This window comes from Artemia sp. Qi Xiang Cuo, chromosome 9 (genome assembly GCF_049724085.1).
Source record: "Artemia sp. Qi Xiang Cuo chromosome 9, ASM4972408v1, whole genome shotgun sequence".
Lineage (NCBI taxonomy): Eukaryota > Metazoa > Arthropoda > Branchiopoda > Anostraca > Artemiidae > Artemia > Artemia sp. Qi Xiang Cuo.
In genome coordinates, this window is record NC_142802.1 from 3375731 (window position 1) to 3401650 (window position 25920).

The 25920-nt window shown below is 36.6% G+C and overlaps 1 protein-coding gene across 1 annotated transcript; it reads right to left on the reverse strand.

Moving 5' to 3' along the window:
* Positions 1 to 25681, reverse strand: LOC148948238 (uncharacterized). The gene is made up of 6 exons (XM_089094237.1): positions 25374 to 25681; positions 21545 to 21732; positions 19344 to 19559; positions 9392 to 9580; positions 5708 to 5869; positions 1 to 2068 (listed from the first exon to the last, which is right to left on the reverse strand). Exons 1-6 carry the CDS (start codon positions 25466 to 25468, stop codon positions 270 to 272), a joined length of 2649 nt encoding a protein of 882 aa, XP_088950363.1. The 5' UTR covers positions 25469 to 25681; the 3' UTR covers positions 1 to 269.
* Between the last annotated feature and the right edge of the window lie 239 nt (positions 25682 to 25920).

Here is a 25920-nt window from a genome sequence, read left to right on the forward strand (position 1 = left end):
AGGCGACGCTAGAGCGTAGTCTAAAGTAACGCAAACACCATACCGTATCGTCAATGAAGGTATAAAAATTTGACATTTTATTTTATTTCCGTATAGCCGAGTCAATCAAGTTAGTTGATACTAAACACATGGAAAAGAAGTAAAAAGTAGACTTGATCAGAGTGGCCTTTGTAAGGCACATATATTTCAGACCAATTTATACAATTCCAAAGTAAAAATTAGCAGAGGTATTTTAATTTGGATTTGGAAACAAAGAAATGAATGTTTAATCACTTCGCGTCAATACCAAGGCCTTTACGTTGTCTTAGCAGTTTATTTTTACATTGTTGATTCTTTTCTCTACATTGCATTGTATAGGCGATTATTTCATCAAGGTTTTTGCAAAAAAATTTCTTATGAAGATCGAAATGTCCTGCATTCTTGAAAGTTCTAAAGCAACAAGGACATTCATAGACTCTTGCTGGATCTAGATGTCTTGTCATATGATTAGCTAAATGGTGTGTGCACTGAAATTGTGCATTGCATGTAGGGCACGCTACATCTTGTTCAACGAACTGTAGTTGACGATCATATATATGTCCTATTTCCTTCCATACATGATAAACTAAATGAGCGAATAGTCTAACGCTAGCAATATCTTTTTTACACACAGCACAATGTACCATTACCATTATTTTATTATTTTTTGTTAGCTTATGGTTATAATTTCGTTTTTTCAAATTACCGTCACCTTGTGGTTTGTGCAACTTGCGCTTGTGATGACTCAGAGCTCTTAAGCTGCCAAATTTTAGAGCACAAGTGTCACATTTTATATCAGGACTATGAAATGACAAATAATGAAACTGTAGTTTCTGTTTACTGTGAAGGAACTTAGCACACTGATCACATTGCACAGGTGTCACGGGTTGCCTTTTTTGCCCCTGATGAACGATCATTATGTGCTCTTTAACCCGTCGAAAAAGTTTCCCGCAATGTGGACACAACTTCTTTGTCCTAGGCCTGTGTTCTATCATGTGTTTTTTCTGCTGGAATGAAAAGATACGCTCGTCACAAATATTACAGGCTAGTTTTTCGTCATCATGATTCGCTTCATAATGATTTAATAGTTCTTTTGAAGTTGCAAATGAAGCATTTTCGCAATATATACAAAACCGACGAATAACTGAGCTTTTCGAATGCCTTTCCGTGCAATGTCTGCTTAAATCTGGATAAAATCCATTACACAGCTCACAAAAATCTTTCAGTTTATTTGCAGCACTTTTCACATGCACACGTTTCACATGAGAGACAAGCTTATGGGAGGCAAGTTGTTTAAGACACAAGGGACATTGTGCTTTAACATCATGATTCTCAAGATGATTCTTCCTCTCTGTTTTAGAAGAAAATACATCTGAACAATAACAGCAAGGGAAGACGTTCTTATGTAGCTTTTTATCGTAAACAGTTTTCAATTCTGGGAGTTCTAAGCCATTCAACAGAGATTTTGCCATTTTCGGAATACTTCCTTTGGGAGCTACTCTCTTGGTATTTCTGTTTTTACCGTGGATATCAACAAGATGTTGGACTACTGTATGTGAAAAAAATTCAATGTAGCATATTGGACATTTGATCTTCACGTTGTGCGACTCAATATGAGATCTTCTATGAGATGGTTTCGAGAAACATAAATTACAATAGCAGCATTGATAAACTTTCTGTTTGTCTTCTGAATAAGTCACTTTCAGTTTTGGAAGATCATGGCCCTTTAGCATTGCTTTGATGGATGATATACTTCCTATGTATTCATCAGATATTTCATCAGCTGTTAGAGATTTCTCTTGATCCATAGAAGTCTCCTCAGGTGTTTTCAAACTATCTAACGATGAAGACAAAACCTCAGCCCTGTTCTCATCCTCAAATTCGGTATTATCCTCGGATTTCAAAATTACCTGAGCCAGCTCTGTGTTTGTAACATTGATTGAGTCTTTAGTAGAAAGCAACTCATAGTCTGCGGCACTCTGCAAGGATATACTGGACTCATCTATTGCATTTGTAAAAGTATTAAGAAAGTTGGTTGATTTTGTACCATCTGAAAAGAAAGAGAACAAAGATAAAAAGGTTGAGTATCGACTGATGTATCGAAGCATCGAATTCTTATACTGGGATTTTAATAGCGTCCAGGAGCCAGGAGTTCTGAGGGTATGACTCCAAAACCTCCTAACCTCTCACATATTACAAATAACACCAACCCTAAGCTAGAAGGGGAACTCTGCCATAACAGTAGACTTTAAAATTAGTAGCGGGAATAACTGAGTACGGAGTACAGATATAGGGAGAATAAATTTAAACTGGTGATGGGGGAGTGATTTCCTCATGGATTACAGTTGGAGATGGTTATGCCGTGGTAAGGCAACCACAATTGGATATGACAGTCCCAAATACGAGCTGGTTGAGAAATCTGACTTCCCAGATGATCAGTCTCCTTCTGAGCCTCACCTAAGTGACTTCGTCTTAAGACTATCCTAATACCCTTAACATTTATCTCGACCATATCTCTAGTTTTCAAGAGAACCTCATCCTCACTTTCCACTGAAGTCGAAATCTGAGAGATAGGGAGTTTGAGCATCTTTCCTTGTGTTATCTGGAACGCCCAACAAATCTTATTGCGAACATATGAAGCTAGGTACACTAAATGGTTTTATTTTTATTTTAGAATGACATTCTCCTCATTCAGGTAAATACGCAAAACATAAGGGTGCAAAGTGTGGGAATCCACCATGAGCTGTGTAAACTCAATTCATGAGGACCTAAATCAATAATTCGAAAATTTTATTGAGTTTGCAACCGGAAAGAATTTAACTTTTATTCATTTTTGGAGGAAAGTGGTATCTAGGTTTTGTCTTCAATATGGCAGTTTTTAATTTCGTCTTTTTTTTTTGGTTGCGAGGGGGCTTCATATTTTCCACATTCCCATTTCATCTTTTTATTTCCATTTTCCATTTCATATTTTTATTTCAATTTTCCATTTCATATTTTCCTTTTCATCTTTTGGGGGGAGGCTTCGTCGGTTTGTTTTTAAAAAAGTGTTTAAATAAGGCAGTCGTTACTGAATTTTAAACACTTCAGAGTTCTACAGGGCTTAAATTCGTTTAAAGTAAGCTTTGTCCGGATTAGTTTTTTCTTAAATCCTTTCAAAAGTTAAAAGCATTTAACATTACAGCCCCAGCACACAGAAACATTACAAAGTCAAGCTTTTCAAGTGAGGAGCAGGATACAGTGTCCATTAAGTCAAAATTGTTCAAATAGTTTTAGCTATTGTTTAGAAATTGACAGAGTTTTATAGTTTATGTTTTATATCATTTTTTAATTTATAAAAAATACACACAACCCTTTCAGGGGCCACGGGGGTATCTCTTAAGGGAAGACACCATGGTTACTTAATAGTGTATTTTATCCATCATTTAACATGTGATTTTGTTGCCCCTTATCATTTGAGTCTTGCTGGACTACCAAAAAAACCCAATTTTTACCAGACTTAATTTCATTTCTTATCAGACTTTATTTATCTTTTAGCTAGATACTGCGACCTTACTCCCTTAACTTTTTTTTTCAATTACTGCGTTAGACATTCGAATCAAAGCACATCTTTGTGGTTTGAATTTGACACTTCTGGTGCAGTTTCTAATCCTTAAGGTTCCGGTGACATTTTTTTGGATAATTTTCGTCAAATATACTGATGTTGATATGTTCCTTTTTATAAATGACCATGATGCCACTGGAACCAGTTCGCCACCCTATACTACTATCAACTCATTACACAAGGCCACCTGAGGTCAATACAGTTTCACACGCTCCTTATTCATTCCGGTATAACCACTTCAAGCCCTGCGATCGAGTTCCAAACTTAAGTGGACTCCTTTCTCAGAAATATTTTCCACTCTATTAGAGAACGTTCGTTTTTCATTAGAGTTCTGCTGGACAACCAAAAAAGATAATTTTTATCAGATATCTTTCACTTGGATAATGTGACCTTGTCCTTTCAACTTTCTTTTCTATTGTCACTTTATAAAATGGAGTCAAAGCACATATTCGTGGTTTGAACTTGACACTTATGACCCACTTTTTAATCCTCAAGTTTCCAGCAACATTTTAAAGGATGCTTTTCGCCAAATATACAAATTCTGATGTGTTTCATTTTTAAAACAGTCATGAATCGAATAGATTTTATTTGCGCTAAAAGCTCAAAGGCCATGGCAAAAAAAAAAATATAAACAAAGAACCAATACAAAGAAATTACACAAATCCTAACCTAATACTACAGAAATCTACTTCTATGATTCATCGCGAGACGAAGGAACCGTGCCAAGCTTCTGATACCCATAAAACACTCATCCGTACACACTCTTACTAACCACTCAAAATCATAACCCCCCCCCCCCCTACCAAACACTCCAAGTCTCCAGTCACTCAGCTCCTCACATTCACAAATCAAGTGATAAACGCTCTCATCTAAACCTCTACACATGGGACAAAAATAAGGACCAGCCTTTGAACTTTCTCTCCCGATAAACTATCTTCTTTGGCCCAGTGGCAAATTATCAGCCCTCATTTCAATCAATAACTTTATTTTTATGCAAACCCACCTTAAAAAATAAAACATGATACTACTGGACCACGTACGCCACCCTAAACTACTAACAATTCATTGCATAAGGCTACCTGAAGTCAACACAGCTTCATACACTCCTCCTTCATATCGGTGTAACCACTTCAAGCCGTACGATAAAATTCCAAACTTCAGTGGAATCTTTTCTCGGAAAATTTTCCCACACTATTAGAGAACGCCCGCTTTTCATTTGAGTCCAGCTGAACGACCAAAAAAGACGATTTTTACCCGACTACTATCTTTCATCTGTAAAATATGACCTAACCACCTAAATTTTCTTTCATTAGAGCTTTGGATGGTGGGATCAAACCGTATTTTCGAGCAGCTTCTGGTTAGATATATGGTCGCTCAAAAAAGTACCTAAACTACCCTTAGCTCCGTTATTATATTGCACTTTAGGGATAAACTGTCTGACTACAGCTGAGGGTAAATTTATCGCAGTTCATATTATTGACTTACAAATAAAGTGAACATACCACTCGATGCCTTTTTTATGGTCCTTATGAATAAATAGTCGCTTGTATTGAAACTTATAGTTTACCCACCCCACCCCCTAATGTGCAAATATATAGGCTACCCTGAATTGGAATTGGCCTATATCATGAATTGTCCACAGTAAGGTTTCGAATGGCAAAATTCAGCGCTATTTTTGTCGATGGCATTCGAAAAACTTAAAACGGTAGGAAAACATTTTATATTGAGTTGCCTAATAAATGAGGTTTGAATTGTTATAAATAAATATTTTTGGTCTTGAACAAATTATTTATAAACTAGTGATATGTTTTCAACCACTTTTCAATAGCTTAACTAGCGTTGATAACTTCTTTGTGCGGTTACAATTCAGGGTATATATTTGATCATTAAGGGACGGGGGTGGATAAATTTGTATTTCTGATAGAAGCAATTGTTATATTTGTAAAGAGCATAAAAAAAGCATTGAGTGGTATGTTCACTTTATTTCTAAGTCAATAATATGAACTGCAAAAAATTTACCCAGCTGAGTTGCAAGATATTTAAATAAAATCCCATAGAACTAAACCCAGAAATAGACCAAGACATTACCATTTTCAATCTGGTCAGAGGTATCAGGAAAATCGGTTTGCAGCGAATCAACTACGCCTGTTTCTACAAAGACAATAGGATGAGACTCTTCGTCGGGCTCTTCTAGCTTGACATCAACCGTTTCCATTCCGTGAGATTCAAATTCAGATATGAGATCAGATCCTGGAATTAAAGCTCTATTATCATTTTCACTGGGCAGGTGAGTGAGCGGAAAACTAATTGTGTTCTTGTATTTGCTCCGTCCAGCGACCTGTATATGAGAGACTGACTTTTGTTATTTGACACAATTTCAGTCTTTCCTTAAAGAAATAAGGGAGTGAAGACTACTTTGCTTAGAAGAAAATGTAACTTTATGAAGAGAAAGAGTGTAAATCTTATGTTGCACTTAAATTTTTTGACTCAACTTCAAAAGAGAAAACGTCCAAGAGCCATTGCATCAAAATAAATACATACAGTTCATCTCGTTTTTATCGAAGGCATATTTTGGAAACTTCAATAAAAATCATATCGCTGAAATTCATATTTTTGTTTTAGTTCTAAATTGATTTGGCAACTTCTTTCCCCAGTCCGCTGGGGCAAATTTAGCCACTTCTTAATGAGGATTAAGAAATATTTTGCCTATTTAATTCTACTATTTCTTCTTAATGCTTCGCCGGAAAACAAGATTTTTTAAATTTATGTTTTTTATATTTTTTAACTCGACTCCATAAGGATCCGGTCTCACCTTCTTTTCACATGGACATCAAAGTAGACTCCCGTCAAGAACAAGGAGCTTAAAAATGGACCAATGACTCTGAACTAAACCTTACCAAGATGTTCTATACTTCAAGTGTAATTCCTCAAAACAGACGTTTCTAATTTAAAATTATGTTTTAGATGTATATACTTTGAAAACTAGCCCCGACTAATTGCTAATTCAGACAAAAGCCAAGGTTCATTTCCAGAGTATGTATTTAAAAGGTTCCTTTTTTGGCCAGGGAGGGGGATCTTAACCACCAAAATAACAAAAAAACATCCGAGAATTCTGTCAAAAACCAGTAAAAATACAATAAGTCTTAATATTTCGGTAATATGTGTAAGTTCCAAAACCCTTTTTTCATTTTTAAATTTCTCCAAAATTAATCAAACTTATTTTTTATTCAAAAAATGTGTTTCCCAATTCTATGTCTAGTTCTAATTTTTTTCTACTTCTGGAGTTGATATCCGGCAGTGTAGCAGGTTTCACTCATTACAAAAAAAAAAACAGGTAGCAGGGCCTAGGATAATATAAAGGGAGGGAGCGTCTCTAGACCAATCAGACCCCTCCATCAAAAATCCCAGGATCCTTAAAACACTCCTCGTTTAGTTTAAATATCACCTTCTTTCATATTTAACCTCTCAGACCACTACCTCCCCTCCCCCAAAAAAAAATCTGCACACGTGCATGTACGGACCCTATACTACAGTTAATACAGTGTGGTTCAATCCAACCTTACCTGAAGCACAAATTTAATCACCGCACCCCATACCCATATGAATTTTGGCACGACTAGTCTGGTTGCAGTCATAAATCAAAGACGTGAGCTTACCACAACATCACGCCCGTTTCTTGAATGTGATGAAATCTTAAGGGCTGCTATTTCTGTCTGCACTGCCCTAACCGCAATTCACACAAAATTTTCGACATGAATCGAAGGGATAAAGTGGCATGAATTAATGTTTAAATTTCAACTAATTTCAATACGGACACAAATGTCAACTCTTCACCTTTTTGCACGAATTTAGCATTACTGAAATTGCCTCGTGTAAGGCCTCGCACCAAATAATCAGTTCCTCTCGAAGTTCGAAGATGAACTCATAGAAGATACTCCACTGGCCCAGGTTTGTTGAAAGTGACCTAGGAGAAGGACAGGGCAAGACCTGTGCGATTTCTATTTACTCTCCTCCTTCTGAAATATGACAATCCAATAGAGTCGCTCTTATTAGGCGATAGCAACAAAATTACTTTTTGTTTGCCGCTCTGAAGAAGCCTGAAAAAGACCCGAAATTGACTTTTGCTTATGCCGAGATACCAGTCCTTGTGCTGATAAAGATACCCAAACACTGGAAGGGTAGCAAAAATTTTCCTCTCCATAGATTGGTATGAAGAACCACCTTCCCAGAAAAAATTGCAAAATAGTGGCATAAAACTGCGCTTTATTGGTCTTTCAGAGCCCCCACCTTCTTAGGAAAAGTCCTCTAACGGTTGTATAAAAAGTCGACACCGGGCATCTACACTATAATATATTAGTACAGAAAGGTCCAGTCTTTAGAAGCAGTCAGGAGATTTTCATAACAGGAGGTACATAAAAAAAGCGCATTTTCGCAGCACAATTTTTCTTTTTCCCAAAGAAATAGCCCGGATCTGTATCGTCGAGGGGGGGGGGTTCTTCTTTTGCCCAAAAAAGGAATAAAATAAAACTATTCGATCAGATCACGAGAAAATGTTTACAAATTGTTAAATTGATGTCAGTCTTAGCACTTACTCCTTGCCAAAATTTCGTGGCCCATATATGTTTCAACGAAATTCGGTTGTAGGCTTTTTAAATTCAGTAGATATTTTTACATAGATGTTTTTGTTCCATTAATTTGCTGATTTATTAAATTAGAACCCAACTTTCTTGCCTTAAGAGGTCCTTCGTCGAACTAAATTGAAATTTTATTGATTTGGAAAATCCCTCGTGAGTTTCTGATTACAAAAACATCAGCTTAATCGTTTATGTTCTTCATAACAGCTTACTTTAGCTTATTGTTTTATGTTCTTCGGTGCATTTCAGAGTTCTGCTCTTCAAAAAAAGCTCCCCATACTTAGGCCAATTTATGAATTGGCTAATACTACTAAGACATGTGTTGATAACATTTTCCAGATTCCTGTGGAATGTTATCATTGAAAATTCGTGCACAAAGAAGAACTGCTGTTGCAAACTTCCACCTTTTCTAGTTTGAAAATTTTCGATTTCACTCTTGACTCTGATTGGTCAAAACGAATTTTGTACTTTTTCCACTTGAGGAAATACGAGCGGCCAGGCATGGAAAAAGTTCCAAAACTGCCAGCAGCAGAATTCAACAGAATTCCGAAAGATGCCAAATCCACCAACAAATTTCATTAGGCCATGAAAGCTGCCAAGTGGCATTGCTATTATGCTACCCCATTGTTTCCACGGTGGCGATCGGCCTAAATAAATGGGTGTAGTCGTGGATAATTTTGATTTTATCCACAAGTGTGATCTAATGAAAACATTTTGCAAGTCCTATTTTTGTTTGATCGGCCAATTATTCTGTAGAAGTACAAAATCTTACTGATGAAAATGATAAAACTAGGGTAGATGCTACACAGGGATATAATAAAAGACTTATCTTCACAGTAGCGCTTGCTATAGAAACTGGCAGTGACCTTCAAGATGTAGCAGAAAATAATCAATCCTTTAAAATTTAACATAAATGCCAATATGCTAAAGATACTGTATATATTGAACAAATGTCAACAAAGGAATTTTTTACGAAACATCCACTGATTTTTGTAAATTTCAGCTTTTTTTTAAAAGTTGTTACATTTTTCTTAAAGATACTAGTAGAAATGAAAAAAAGAAGGCTAAAAATGACAGAGCTTTTTTAATCTTGGATGTCGTATTTTGTTTTTCTAAATGAACTTAAAAAAATAACCACCTTCAAACTGGATAGAGTTATCAAGGAGATCCATAGACTGTATAGCAACTAAGTTTGTCACTACATCGGCATTACCAAGCGAATTTTCATTCGATTTATGGCCATCATCTGTTACCAATCCATTAGATCCAAGTGCATATTTGAAGTTCGACCCTGATTCAAACGCTCCGTGAATCTCTTGTTGAACAACTAAAAGGAAAAAGGAAAAATGAAATACAGTGCCTTTCAACCATGTTTTGTAATTTTCTCCCTGAAAATTTAATTGGTCGAACACCTTAAGTTAGACTCTAAAGTCTAAACATCTTGTTATGTTTGTTATATTTATGTTGTTGTTATGTTTATGTACATTTTGTTATGTTTATGCAGGGTTCGGACAGGTCGGTTCGTTTCAAACTATAGGCTCTGTCCTATTTTTATAGGATTTCCCGGGCCCAAATATAGGCCAAATATAGGATTCGGAAGTCCTCGGGATCAGATCTGTGGTAGATGACGCTGGATGCCTGCTCAGAAAAATTGGTCATTTCCTGTGTTTTTGCATTTATTTATTTATTTATTTTATTTCAAATACAAATTGTACAAATAGTAAATAACAGTAAAAAATCAGATACACATACTGTGCCAACGATTGACTGATACAGGTAAAATATTTGGAATCTCTCTTGCTGCTTCTTGGGCATCAATTTCGATTTGAGGTCAGTCTTTCTCTTTGCAAGAGACTGCTCCATTCTCACAGATCCCACCATCTGCTCTCTTTCACTTGTTCTGGACTTCAAAGCTGCTTCGAGCAAAGAAACAGCTAGGGCAATGTCTATGGAACTCTTAGACTCGGCAGCCTTCTTCATTCTGTCGGTCGCTTCCTGAAGTAGAGTATCTTGTACTGTTCTCTTTTCTTGCTCTGATGCTCTAAGTTTTTTCCTTTTGCTTTCCAGGTCTTCTATTTCTTTCTTTTTGTCGTGGACCTCCTGCAACTTCCGCTTGCTGTCCTCCTTGAAAGCTGCTTTCTCCTTTTTGGACAGATTTTCTTTTTTCTTTTCATCCATATATTCTTGATACCGAGACCGTGCGGAACGTGCAAGATTCAACAGCTCTTTTGTAATAACAAACCGTTCTGGTTTTCCTCCATAAAGCCTCAATGTGTCATATACCATGAGTCTCGCATCCGGAATGCATTCAGACATCAAGGCCTGGTCTTCACCGAGAATACTACCAGAACGCGAGAACCCACGCTCAACATCTGCGCTGCTATGCGACAACGTCAGCACCGCTTTGATAAGCTTGGTAAGTTCCGGGTACTTGTTGTCCCTGCGCTCATTCACCAGTCCAAAATAATGGCTCCATAAATGATCTATCCGAGTAACGTCCTCACAGGGTCCAGTTTCCGTTCGCAAAAGTAGCCATTCAGCCTGGGCGACGTCTGAGCTTACTCCAATCGCAATGTCGCGTGCCACAACCACTACGTCTGCAATGCTTCTTGAATCCTTCATGTTGATCGTACTCAAACAGCGTAAAACCTCTAGAAAACCATCCTTTTCCAGAGGACATTTGTTCAAAATATGGCGAATACCCGCTATAAAATGTTTTCGCACATTGACATAGAAAATGGCCTTGTCTTTCAGTGTTGCTTTCTCACCGAAAGCTCGTTCCATATTTTCTGAAACTATGGGCCTTTCTGCAAATATTTCAGCAAGGTTCAACATTTCTGGTGAGAAATCTTCAGTCTCGGTCACGAAATCTGGAGTAAAGACCCGTCCACAAAGCACCAAAACTAGTCTTTTGATCTCTGAGTGCAGAACATGAATGAGAGGCTCCTCTTTCTGGAACAGTTGGGCGAAACTCATGAACAGTTCTGCTGAGGCTAGAACAAACTTGAGTTGGGCCTTCATCGTCGCACTTTTGATATAAGCCACAATCTTCAGAAATTTGGGAGTGGACAAAAAAAGATTCTTCAATTTTTTATCTCTCGGCACGAAGTTCAGGAAGTACTCTAAGATTGCCGGCCACTGCTGCATGATTCTAGCAAGGGCACGTCCGATCGTCAGCCAGCGGCTTGGGACATGCTTCATGAAAGAATTCTCTGGCACTCCCACTTTCTTTTAGAACTTTCGATAGTCTTCACAACGTGCAGGCCAGCCGTCAAAAAATGAATGCACAAGAATAACAAAGTCGGAACTTTCTTCTCCGAACACCGGAAGACCTTTCAAGAAAGCGTTATGAATTATATGGATGTTGCAAGTACCAATATTCAACATTCCTTTCCCGTCACTTTCTTTTTTCGTCATTGGACTTGTTCCAAACGCTTTTGTTGACGTTTGGTCCGTCACTCCCAAGCGTGATCAGTTTTTCAAGTGGCAGCTGATTTTGGTCAATGGCTGACATAATCTTCCTATACAGGTCATCATTTGTCACGTGGCCCATAAAACTTGGGCATAAATATCTGCTCTGAATTTCGTTTTCGTATGAGGACCAATATCGAACATGTATCTGCAACTCTTTCATACCAGCGTTGTTGGTTGTCTCGTCATATTCTAGTATTAAATATGACTGAATGTCCTTCGCAAGCATTTGCTTAGATTAAGGATGCAGCGCATCGGTGATCAGATACGTGAGTTTCTTCGCACATAGAGACATTCTGTCGGGGATCTTACCGGGGAACATCGCAGGGAAGGTTGCGACAATATGGTCTGAAGAGTTAGCAGATATGGAACTCTGTACCGTCTGAACTGCCCATATTAACTCAGATTTATAAGCGGCATCACGCTCACAAAACATGTTTGTACCAACTAATGGTTTATCCTTGGTTGTTTAATCAACTCGAGATTGTCCGGTCAGGTGAAGCTGTAGTGGATGAAGGTGAGCAGTAACTGCGGCTTTGTCTTCTACCGATCGCATATGTTGGTTTAGCTGAGCAACCCCAGCTGTGCAACCAAGATTTTTCAAGCACAGTTTGCAAAAGAACGAGTACTGGTCGTTCCCAGTCTTACATCATTCGCCAATCTTTCCACCGCTGCAATCCGTCTTAGCAAGCCATGAACTATTGAACTTGGTAGGCCCTATGCTTAATTACCAAGCATCACCTGCAGAATAGCATCCCGCGATTAAAAGGCCATAAAAAGAAAAAAATGTGGATATGTATAAAACTGGGCCGTATTCGCATCAGTCATTTGCAGCGTCAGTCAGGAAATGCATAAGTCACGAGGACTCATAGCCTCATTAAGTAGAGACTACTAGCCTATATACTGATCTTCGCTCATTTCGGACAGGCCCAACATGACAAAAAAACAAAACATAGGCTATTAAGTCAACACAACAGCATAGCCCAGGCAGAAGCAGCTTACTAATCCTAACACAAAGCATTAGTTAAGTTCAAACAGCTCAACAGTTGTAATTAATTATCGATCTACACCGAAAGACAGCACAGTCTACAAGCAGAGCCAGTGAAAATTGCAAATCATGAGCAATGTTCTTGGTGCTCTTCAGCCGAAAATATAGGAATAATAGGATTTTAGCCAAAACATAAGCATTTTATAGGAGTGCATTAAAATATAGGAATTTATTGGAATTTATAGGCGAGTTCGAACCCTGTTTATGTTTTGTTTTGGTAATCAAATAAAAAGCCCGATGGCTTTTTTTGGAAATACATACATACATACATACATCCTAACAGTTAATTTTGACTGCGTTTTTTTTAGATCACCACAGAAATAAAGTCTATCGTTATTTGAAACCTACTCACCAACGCCGTATCTAAGGGGTGTATGGGGTTTGAAACCCCTTCATTCCAAAATTTTAGTACGATTCGTAAAAACATAATTTGCATCAAAACAAATTTTGATGCATATTTGGAGTTTTTTTTTGGTAGATTCCCTCCCGCATCCCCTCAAACAACAATCCTGGATACGCCCTTGCTCTCTAATATCTACTTATTTCACTTTTAGCAGAATATTTCTGGAATAGTTTAAGAAAAGTTTCCTCCAAATAGCTAGAAATGTAAACGTACCTTCATACTCCTCCTAAGATTGTTTCAATAAACTCCTCCCCGGGTAAATCGTGGACAACAGCTGACATTATATCATTAATAATAAAATAATATTTATTTTTAACCCACGAATTACAATGAAAAACTGTGGAGTAAACAACAACAACAAAATACAAAAAAAAAACAACCATAAACATACGATTCTATAATACAGCAGAGATAAATTAACTCAATTCTAAAAATGGCCAAAGAGGTTCAAAAACACCAATCATTTGCTGAGTTTTAAAACATAGATCTGCAGATATTTGTTTCAGTCGCGAGGGCACATCAACGATGTAAAATTTAGAAACGACTCTATGGTTCCCGTACCACCGAGGCAGACGCAGCAGATATTTACAACGCTTAAAATATCCTGAGCGTATTTTCTTCCTATCCTTTTTCCGAAGGAGGAAAGCAAAACCAGAAAGATAAAAAACAGCAGGAGCACAAAAACTAAAATAAAGATGGCAAAGTCCTTTTGTTGTACCGACCACGATTGGGTGAAATTTTTCCGTAACCAACCCGCATACTTTTCAGCACGCTGGACGTAATAGCGGAGCAAGTAGACGAAAGTGACGTGGAAAAGATAGGCCAAACCATTTAATACTTTCTGAACATGGCATACTTGAAGAACTTAAGCAGAGGCGATGCTGGTGCAGACAGTGCGGCTGAAAGCAGGTCAAAGTTTGCAGTTAGACTTTGTTTTATCCGGCTAAGAAGCAGAACATCATCAGCATAAGCAAAAGTGGCTAATGCTTAAACTATCATTGTAAAAAACTGACGGTTGAAGACGTCGGAGACACAAAGCTAAAACACATTTAAATATACTCGGAGATAACACGGCACCTTGCCTAACGCCGTTTTTAACAGAAATATGCTCCCCTACAGTACCATTCCACTTCACCCTAGCTGAAGAATTAGCATACAGATACTTAAGCACGGAAACAACAGAAAGGTTAACGCCAGAAGCTGCAAGAGAAAATAAAGCATTTGACTGAATTACATTGTCAAAAACACTAGATATATCAACGGTCAAATAATACAGGAAACTTTTTTGAGCAACAGTTTGTTTCATTAGCCGATCCACAATATGGTGAGCTTGAACGCAGCACATACCTTTTTAAAAGCAAGCTCGAAGGGCGTAAAATCGCACTTGGATTTAATGGCCGGTAGCAGCACATATTGAAATAGCTTACTAACAAAACAAGACACAGTGATAGGACGTTAAATAGAGCAAGCAGTGGGGTCCTTACCGCTCTTAACAATGGAAGATATACAACTGGACAAAAACTTTCTGGCACAATGGACTGTGCCAAGCACATCTGGAACAATAACTGCAAATGCTTCAGTAGTGCAGGACAATTATAAGCAAGAAAAAATTGAAGCAAAGACCGTCACTATTGAGAGACTCAGACTTATTCACTTGCTTACATCAGATTCAACCGATAGCACTTGAGATTGGTTGATACGAATTGGAAGGAATGAGTTGACCAGCTTTGTAAAATGATTTTGGCGATTAACATTAAATGAAAGCAAAATATTTTTATAATGGGAAACGAAATCACATAGCTAAAGAGGGGAATTAATTGGAGGTGAACATTGTTTATAACACGATCCCAGGATTTCTTGTCGAAGGGACCATTCCGAGGCATTCAGTCTCGCTCTACGCAGGGAATACTTGTACTCTCGTTTGGTTTTCTGCTTTATTTGATGGACTGCACCAGAAGAAGGACGATCACAGGCTATCCACAAGTGTAGCCAGAACTTAGCTTTTTGATAGGCCATCTTCACCTTAGGATCAGCCTTCCAAAAGGAAGGCTGAGTACCCGTTCCATAAGGGATTGCGAGTACCCGTTCGCACGCGCTCAGAGGGGACAGCTTTTTTAACAGCATACTTGAGACAGAACACTATTTGCTGCATTTTATCCCACCCTCCTTCAAAAAGTTATGTCCTTTCATCTTTAAGGGTTAGACCAGTGTCAACCTATGAATGTGGTTGCACCTTGTATTCAGAAAATTGTGAACTTTTTCACAAGAACGATTGAAAAAATTAAGCTGATTTTGCCATTAATTTTTTGATCACAGAGATGACAACTAGAGAACAAAAAGGAGAAATAACCTGGTGATGCCTGTTTAATAGATGATCAGGGATTTTTTTTGGTACATGTAATACAGCTTTAAAACTGCTTAAAGGTCATACCCTAACATACAGTTGCCATAATTGCCATGTACATAGTGTAGTAAAGGTAAATATCGATATATAGTAGAGTTCCAGTCCAATTTTCTATTTTCTCAAATTTTGTTAAATTATATGGTCGTCACAACAGAGGCAACGCCATAGCGTTGCCTATAGTAAAGGCCATCAGGCTTCACTGTTTTATTATTTTCCAAGGAGCACTTCATTTCGAAGAGGTGGTCGTATAAACTTCAGAGGAGGCTCAATCAATAGGAAATCTGAAGTTCTAGTGCCCTCTTTAAGAATCAAAAGTAATCGGTGGGCAACTAGCTCCCTCACACCCTTTTTTCCCCAGATTTATCTGATAAAAGTTTTCAGATAGCAATTTTGTTGATCAGATACTAAAAACTCCGAGGTCGACACAATCCTTCAGGCGTTGTAAGTTATGCCCTGTGGCATATTTTGTTCTTATGGAAGAAGTGTCCATATAAAATTCAGAGGGGCTTCTTTGATTAAAAATTCCAATTTCTAGTTTACTTTTTAAGAGTCAAAAGAGATCAGAGGGTAGCTAGACCCCCCCCCCACCCTGTTTGTCCCGGAAGCATATAAGGTTTTTACAGAGCAGATGTTCATATAAGCTTCGGAGGGGACTCGAATGACTAGAAACTGAAAGTTCTATTCCCCTTTTTAAGAGTTAAAAGTTATCAGATGGCAACAAGCCCCCCCCCCACCACCCTGTTTTCCCCAAATGTGTACGGTCGAATTTTGAGACAGTCATTTTGTTCAAAATAGACCAAAGATCATGTGACAAAACTCTACCAGTTTATATAGCCTCCCAGAACCCGGGGGTAAGTGTTGTAAATTATGCCCCGGGGGTATATAAGTTTTTTATGGAAGAGATGGTCGTATAAACTTCGAAGGGAGATCATTTGATTGAAAATTGAAAGTTCTAGTTCTCTTTTTAAGAATAAAAACTGACTGGTGAGCAACTAGCCCCCCCCCCCCAGGCCCATCCTCTTTTCCCCAAATCCATCCAATTATTTTTTTTATATAGCCATTTTATTAAAATAAGTTCAAAATAGTATAACAAAAACTCCGGGCTCAACCCAACCCTCAGGAGCCCGGGGCAAGTATTGTAATTCATGCCCTGGGGGCAAATAAGGTTTTTGCGACGGTTTTTAAAATAGTTCAAACATACGATAAGCTTGACCCACACCCCCACTAAGAAAAAAAACTATATTTTATTATAACCTCATGGAAGCTGACACTTGTACCTCCATGGCCTGGTCCCCCTCCCCTTCAACAAAAAAAAACAGCTTACCGATGATCAATCATGGGAGCTGACTCCTGGTTCTCCCACCATGGTCCAACACCCCCCCCCCCCAAAAAAAAAATAACAATAATAAAGCTTACTAAGAGAATTTTATTCTAAAATATGGGAGCTGACCCCTGGCCCTCACTCCATGGCGCGAACTTCCCCTCCCAAAAAAAAACTTATTACCGATATTTTATTCCAAAATCATGGGAACTGACCTCTGGTTTGACCTTCATGGCCCGTCTTCGACCCCCCACTCAAAAAACTTATTTACGATATTTTATTACAAAGGTAATTGGCCCTCTTCCTATGTCCCAAACTCCCCCCCCCCAAAAAAAAAAAACAAAAACAACATATTAACGATACCTCATTCCAAAAATGAAAGGATTTGACTACTGGCCATCCCTCGATGGCCCGACCCCCCTCCACTAAAAACTTATTAACATTTTATTACAAATATCATTGGATCTGATCCCTGGACCTCCCGCCATGGTCCACCCCCCCCCCAAAAAAAAAAAACTTATTAACGATACCTCATTCCAAAAATCAAAGGATTTGACAACTGGCCATCCCTCGATGGCCCGACCCCCCTCCACTAAAAACTTATTAACATTTTATTACAAATATCATGGGATCTGATCCCTGGCCCTCCCTCCATAGCCCATCCCCCTAAAAAAAAAACAAAAAAAAACAACAACTAATTAACGATGTTTTATTCCTGAAATCATGGGAGCCAACCCCTGGAAGCTCATCAGCTAAAGATTTTATTTCACAGCCGTTTTCACCTTATGATTCAAGTCAAGACAGGTACGAATCTTGACAATTACCTAAGAGGATGAACAACTAAAATATGCAAACAAAAATGCATTGTAGGAATTTTATTTGAGTTTAAAAGGGTTATGAAGACAGAGCCTGACAACCTGACAGAACTCCTGAGAGCCATATCATCAATTGCTAAGGTACAATAGGGATCTTGTTCAACGATTTGGACGCTTCTTTGCTGGAGCATTAAAAATACATTTTCGTTAAAACCCTCTACCCGATGTACTTTAAACAAATACATTTGTAGATTCCTAACAGTAGGTATTTGAAAGGTGCGGTTGAGTAGGGTACGCTAGGGCCTAAGCTGCCGTTTTTTTCTGTTGTAAAAGGATGTTTAACCTTAGCTCTGTGATCTTAAACAGAGATAAGAGTATCCCATTCAGACACTTTTCAGCTTCCTATAAAGCATCCCTTTCAATTTTTGTTTTGCATGCTAGGGTTCTCGCTTTTACATTATTCTTAAGATTTACGATGCACTTTTTTGAGTGCTTAATATTCTGATCCTGTAATCTGATAATTTTACGAAATTAATTTTTCGAGATGTGTATTTTACTTTGGAGATCCTGGGTTCGGTAATCGTAGGCAATTCAGACGGGCCAAGTGCTCCAGAATCAGATCTTATTCGCTACAAAGGACTTTTGTCCACTGATACCATTTTCTAGCAATTAAGAGTTGAACTATTTGGACTATTAAAAAAAAATTCGGACTATTTGGACCATTAGTTTTTTTTGTGCTATAAAAACGCATTGCAAGCTTAAAAAGGAAAGCACTTGACAATCCTTATACAGTTTTCAAAACAAGCATGCAGTCCCTCATTTTCCCATTCGTCATTCTAGTTTCCAGATAAGCAGAAAACATCATAAGTAAATTTGTATCCAAACGATCGAAACTGTGCAATTACTTTATGCGTTTTTCATGCCATAATAACTGTTGTAAAGTATCAATTTGAACAAACAAAATTGCTCCTAGTCATCACTCTTGCTTTGATGCAGCTCTTAGGGGATTACAGGTTTTTAAAATTAGAGTACATACACAATAATATTCCCCATACCAAGATGTATCAGTTTTGTAAAAGTCCAATTTTACAACTATTATGTTTCCAATTCTTCTCTGTAGGATAAAAAGTAAAGCATCGAAAAGCAAGCCCAATATAGCACAGCCTAAATATTGTATATATTTATAATATATTAATTTTTAAAATTATTTAAACATTATATATATAATATATATATATATATATATATATATATATATATATATATATATATATATATATATATATATATACATATGTATATATATATGTATATATATATGTGTTGTTATATTGTGATATTGTGGGTTAAACTGTGATGAAAAATTCTGTACCGAGCTGTTACAAGCCTTCACAGCTTTAACCAGATTAACCTTTAGGAAGTCCTTCCTAAGGGATTTTTTCATCACTTCTCTGGTTGCTGCTGGACAAGTATCAGCATCTTCATCAACAAAAACAATGAAAGATTGGATTATTACTATCAGAAATTCAACGTTCAGGCACCAGAAATATCTTTCTTTTTTTCTTAACCGTTTTTAATTTAGACATAACTCACAGGATGCTAAGGTTATAGAAAAAAATGGGTCTTACCCTTTGTTGATGCTTCTGTGATGTCACAGTTGCCAGCATCCCTTGGTTGAATGACAAGGCATACTTCTTTTAGAGGCTGCAGCCAACTGGTGGGTGTTTGTGGGTGTGACAGAAGTTGATGAGCCAAGGCAACGAATTGAATTTGCATCATGTTGAAAGCATGGCTACTGTCTCCATATATGCTTGTTCCACAAGAAGCATCTTTAACTCCAAGCTCTGTAATGAAAAAAGACAATGTAAGATAATACAATATATAATGAAGTGCTGTACATAATTTAAACACCATTCTTATATTTGCGTTCAATCAGGCACTTAACTAAAGTCTTTAAGTCTATCAATTTGTTCCCAACCTAGCGAGCTAGGTTGGGAAATCTTAATTTGAGGGGCAGGGGTTTGATTCCTGGTGTGACTGGATATTTTGTTTGAGGGTGAGTGGCTTGACTCTGTAAGCTCAGCCAGAGTTGATCCAGCTTTAAATGGGTACATGGAGAAATTTGGAGAAGGTAATCATAAAGGGTGTGTGAAAGCAGAGGATGACTGGTCCTCAACCCCCCATTGTACTTCCTGGCTAAAGGGCCATGAAACGGAGATCAGCACTGCCAGTTTGGATCTTAATGGTCTAATATTTCATCCCTTACCTTTTTTTCTAATCAAACAGTCCTTGGTTACAAACTTTAAGCAAGGAGTGATGTGGTTCAATAGTAACCAAAGTTCCAAGAAAAAGAATTTGATATCAACAGATTTATTAAAAGAATTGGCTTCTTATGATGATTCTAGATATTTAATATTCATTAAATTTAATGGTACCAATCAAAGGCTACAGGCATCAGAAAATCGCCCTAGTTTTTGGAAAAAAGGGGGAAACACCCCCAAAACGTCAATGAATCTAAAAACAAATCACAACTTCAGATTTGACATATCAGAGAACCCACCTTTATTTGTTTGTTTTTCTCAGGGAGAAAAACTCAATGGAGAAAACAGAATAAAAGGGACTTTGGCCAGTAGTGAAAAGACAAAAAACCAAAACGACGCGGATATTTCACCTTTATAAAAACGAGTCATCTTCTCAGTAAAAGAAACAAAGATTAGAAAACTAAAAAAAAAAAAAAAAAAAAAAAAAAAAAAAAAAAAAAAAAATGCCAATACTAAACTACAATTGTCACAGCAGACCACTTGGGTTGCTGTTACTAATAGAGTTACTTCGACAAAAGCACCAAAGCAACTGGATAAAAATTATATAAAATGTATTTATTGAAACATTTACAAATACGTTTTTTAATTTCAATAGCTTCCCTTGCCCATTGAGTACAATCTCTGTCATTTGAAATGGCCTTGGCATCATCAATTTTACATGATGATCAGGGTTAAAGAAAATGTGCTCAGCCAACATCAAAACAAAGATTTCAGAAGGCTTGCATAATCTCTCTTTATTTCTTTGTCATGACTGGCTGGTTTGGGTTAAGATCGTTCATTCATAATGAACCAATGATTCTAGAATATTGCAAAGGGGCTCATTTAACTGGAAATTGAAAGTTATAGTTCCCTTTTAAAGTGACCAAAAATCTGAAGGGCAACTAGCCACCCTCCCAAGCTTTTTTTAAAAGTCATTCGAGCAAATTTTGAGATAGCTATTTTTGTTCAGTATAGTTGAAAGAGCAGCATAAATATGGAATATGTGGAATTTTGTATTTTTGACTAAAAGAAATGCAGGGATGAGGGTTTTTTTGTTTCTTTTTTTTACCAAGGGATAATTTCAAAAAACCAGTAGTCCTAGAATATTGCCAGAGGACACATTCAAACAGAAATGAAAAGTTCTAGTGCCCTTTTCAAGTGACCAAAAGAATTGAAGGGCAACTAGCCCCTCTTCCGCACCATTTTTCCCAAAAGTTGTCTGATCAAATTTTGAGATCGACATTTTGTTTTGTGTAGTTGAAAGCAAAGCATAAATATTATATACTAAATATTATAATATTATATCATATTTATTCTGTAAGTTGAAAGGTACAATAACTGTGTCTTTAGAGATGACATGACCCCCACCCCCCCTGGTAGAGGAAGGGACAAAACAAGTTATGAAATTTACCCATGAATTACAAGAATTTATTATAAGGAACTTGGGATTAACCTTAATCAAATTAAACTGACCTTATTGTACCTTCATGTAAATTAACTTTATTCAAACTAAAATGAACTTAGCTTACCTGCTGAGTCAAGTATAGAAGGAACAGCATCTGGTTTGAGCCAAGGTCTTAAACTTGATGCACTTTGCTCAAAAAAAGAACTTTCTGGGAAATGCTTTGAGCATATATGTTTGTTCCTGACAATTGAATCAACTGAGTTCACCAGCAAGAGATCAGTCCTGTGAACAGCAGTCAGCCATTCTAGGACCCTGAAAAGAGTGTTGCATTAAAATACTCTTCACTGAAGTCACAATGTGATCTTGACAAAAACAAAAAAACAGTAAATTTTTTGTCAAATATATAGTATATAAAATAATCCAAGTTTGGGCTATATGAAAACATTTTTACTTATACTGTTGGCACCATATAGAACATCTAGCCTACCTTACAACAAAATTTAAACACAAGGGTTTGGCTGGTTTCCTAAGAAGTAGGCTTAAAAACACCTTTTCAACAGGACAAATCTTGCATTTCAGCAATTTATTAGGGAGGTTTCTGAAGTCAAATTTGCAAAACACTAATAAGGTAGAACATTGTACGAAAACAAACAGAAGTTGAGGTTTCTGAGTTTATTTTGTGCTTATCTCTTGCTTACTCTAAACAATGCAGCAACTTTAAAAGCTAATAATGAAGTTATTCACTGATTGTTATTTTGTTTGTTATATTACTATTTTGTCAATTATATATCAGAATAATTTTTTTTTTAAATAAAATTGACTAGTTAATTTTAAATAAAGAGAAAGTTGCTATCAATTAGAATTAGTGACCTAGTTTTGGGAGAAGCTTTACATGATAGGTCTTCCCAATTTTGTTTGTATAAGCAGAGATCTACATAATAATGGCAGATTTCCAGGATTGCACAAAAAGCCTCCTTCACAGCATAATATTGTTATAATATTATTATTTTTCCTAAAAAAAGGAAAATTCTTGGATAAATATATCAATTTACATCAAAACCTATAGCTTTCATGATCTTAACACTAGAAAATCCTACACAAGGCACTCTACACAAGGCTACTTTTTCCTAACTTGGAAAGGGATTAGGTTTGCAAAATGAAACTTTCAGTAATGAATCTAGGGCCATAAACATAACCTGGGAAGGTATTGCTAAGCTTCCATGTTGCCTCTCTTTTAATTTCTAAGTCTCAGAAATTTGCCTGCTTGACAGGTCACCTGTTGACAAAACAACATTTAACATAATTTTCAGTTATCATTTTCTTTTTATCTTAATTTACTTCTGACAATGCAATTCCTGTTATTTGAGTAGAAATTTAAGACATTTCAATATTTTTTCCAAAATTTAGGAAATGCATTTGCATATCTTTGAAACCTCATAAATTGGGATTATGCAAAGTTGTGGGGCTGAAAATAGTTGTCTTGTACTTCATTTAAGCAGAAGATTTGTTTTGCAGGGTTTCACTTTCATAATACTAAGAGCTATACAGGCCATCAAAGGTCACTGCCCTCTAGAGGGAGAAGAAGTGCAGGCAGGTACTTCAAAATACACTCCTGAGGCATACTTTAGTCTGTAGACACATTCCTGAAAGTTTCATTTTCCTGACCTAACCCCTTTCCAAGATAGCAAAAAGCAGCTAAACTAGAATTTTACCTCACCTTCTGGAGTTATTTGCTGCATATATCCTTAGAAAGTCTTTTTTTGTGCTTTTTGTTTTATATTTGTAATTTAAGTTACTATCTTTCATTTCAAATTATAATTTCTACCATCATTTTAGAAATCTATTTCAGTGTATTGTTTGGCTTTATTGTTTTAACTTATAGTCCTGTGACTAGCCATGAACATCTTTAATAAGTAGCCTAAACTATAAATCCAATACTTCTTCATCTGGTTATTTTGAAGGGTGTAAGCCTAGGTTTCCAGCAGTACATAAGGAAACATGTTAAGAAAACATTTCTTACTTAATAATATGCAGAATAATCCTAGTTAACATATTTTGCAGGGGGAGAACCTTTGGGTATAGATGTATGAGAATTCCAAAACATAAGACAGCTATATAGGTGAAGTAGTGCCCTGTGGAAAGGCAGAAGGTACATTAAACATTAGCAATACCATAAACAATAAAAGGAGCAGAGAAGAAAATATTATGATTTTGTCCCCAACAGTGTCAAACACACCTGGAATCCTTAAGAGACATGAAAATATTAACAATGAAAATAAAGCAAAAAAACAAAAAAAAATCAGTACAGCATAAACATAACCAATACAGAGCTTAGCAAGCAATTCTCTGACCACAGCATGACTATCAAAAGCTTGAAAAATATACTGAATGAAAACAAGTTTGAATATGACTTGATATTTAACAATGAACTATTAATAGTGCATAATTAAAATGAGAACTCCAAGAAATTCTTATTGAGAACTACAAAACTAGGAAACTTAAGTGTTAAGGTTGTCTGCAGGTCACCAAAACCATCTTGTCTTATATGTGGAAAATATCCTCAATCTAAAGACTGCCCATTAAAAAATGAGCCAATGGAAACAAGAAACACAAAATATCATAGTGTCAACTGTAAAGGTAACCATAGAACTACATCCACTACTTGCCCACAAAGAAGAAAAAACAAGATTATTGTAGAAATAGCAGAAACCCATGACATAGGTGTAAAAAGACATAAGAGTCTTATGCACAAGCTAAAAACAAACAACTGTCAAAAACCAAGCCATTTTATGTAAATAAAGAAGAGTTCCTTCCAATTGCAAGAGACAAAGAATTAGGAAATCATAGAGCTGTAAAAACAGTGGTAAAAAAGATAATAAAAGAAATTGCAAAAAAACGAGAGTATTTGGCATAAGCTCACTTCCTGTTGAAGGAAAAATCAATAGCCTGTACAACATTATAGAACAAATTATAAATTTTAAAGTAACCCCAACAGAATTCAAGGAACCAAAAAAAGAAAGCATCCAAAGCTACAACTGAAAGTACACTCGCCCAATTTATATGTTAGCTGTCTCAAGGAACTGTGAATCAGCAACAAGCATAAAAACATAAATGTTAAAAAACTTTGCATTTGATTACAAAATTGATGTAATATGCCTACAGGAAGCATGGCTAGCCCCATATAAAAGATTTAGACTTACTTGCTTTGATATCATAAGACAGGATACAGGATAGAATAGAAGGTGTGGAGGAGGCACCCTAATGGCCAAAAGCAAAAAGTACCATTTCATGCATCTAAGCAGTGTTCACAAGCATGTCTAGCTAGAATCCTATGTCTAGCCAGAATCCAATGTCTAGGCAATGATGATTCACAAGTAAAATCCAGCACTTTAGCTAGACATGCTAGACAAGGTGCTGGGCTAGACATTGAGTTCTAGCCTCTAGAACTCAATGTCTATGATTTTTTATTAGGCTAGAGCCAATCAGAATGTGTCAAGATCCACTATTTTCATCATTTTTGTTTATGTTTGTAAACTGAAATTGGTAAAGTTCTATGAAATCATATTATTGAGTTAGGACTAAAGTGAATACATCATTTGATGCCTTTTTTTATGCTGATTACAAAAATAATAAGCATTTCTATTGGAAATGAATTTCAGCCCCCCCCCCCGCCTTTATATAGGCTATACCTAACCCAACCTAACCTAACCCTGAATTGGCATATATAGGGGGAGGGGCTGAGATTCATTTCCGATAGAAATGATTATTATAGGCTATTTGTAATCAGCATAAAAAGGCATCAAATGGTGTATTCACTTTATTCCTAACTCAATAATATGATTTGGTAGAAATTTATCCCCTTTTCCAAGATAGCCAAAAGTAGCTAAAGTAGAATTTTACCAAACATTAGGCTACCTGAATAGCCTATGACAAATTAAGCTAGATTTACTTACTTTTTTGCAGGAATGCTATGCAAAGATATCCCCAAAATGCGCTGATTTTTTCCACTGCTTTTGCAGCCAACAACAATGCATTTCCCACCTCCCATTATTAACTAGTCACATCACCATTAAACTATAGACCATACATATACTGTGATCTAACTGAATGCCAAAAAGCAACTGAAACTATTGCAAGGGAAAATCTTTTCATGAGCAGTTTAATCTGTATCATTTTTGGAGAAACTTTTTGCTAATGTTCATACATATATTTATGCTGTGTTTGGGAGCGAAATTAACAACTTGTTTTATTTATTTAAAATCTTGGGGTTTGTGATTAGGTTGCCGCCAGACCAAAACATTTGGTAACGTCCAAACTCTTATAAACGCAACTTTTTCTTAGATTTTGACAGGGGAGTCTCTTTTCAAGGCAGAATTTCTTTAATTTCCCATTAAGAGCGGTACTTAGGGGGGGACAGTTGTTGCCTGTATATTTTGAAAAATACCTTTTTATGTAATCTCATTTAAAAAAATTCCCTTCCAAATTTCAATAGGTACCTTT

What these genes read in the sequence shown, in the direction of transcription:
- LOC148948238 (XM_089094237.1), bottom strand. Translation starts at nt 25,468, where the DNA reads ATGGGAGGTGGGAAATGCATTGTTGTTGGCTGCAAAAGCAGTGGAAAA. An exon ending in CATAGCATTCCTGCAAAAAA is followed by an intron (nt 21,733 to 25,373) that starts GTAAGTAAATCT and finishes CACTCTTTTCAG; the next exon opens with GGTCCTAGAATGGCTGACTG. An exon ending in TAACTCTATCCAGTTTGAAG is followed by an intron (nt 5,870 to 9,391) that starts GTGGTTATTTTT and finishes CTTTAATTCCAG; the next exon opens with GATCTGATCTCATATCTGAA.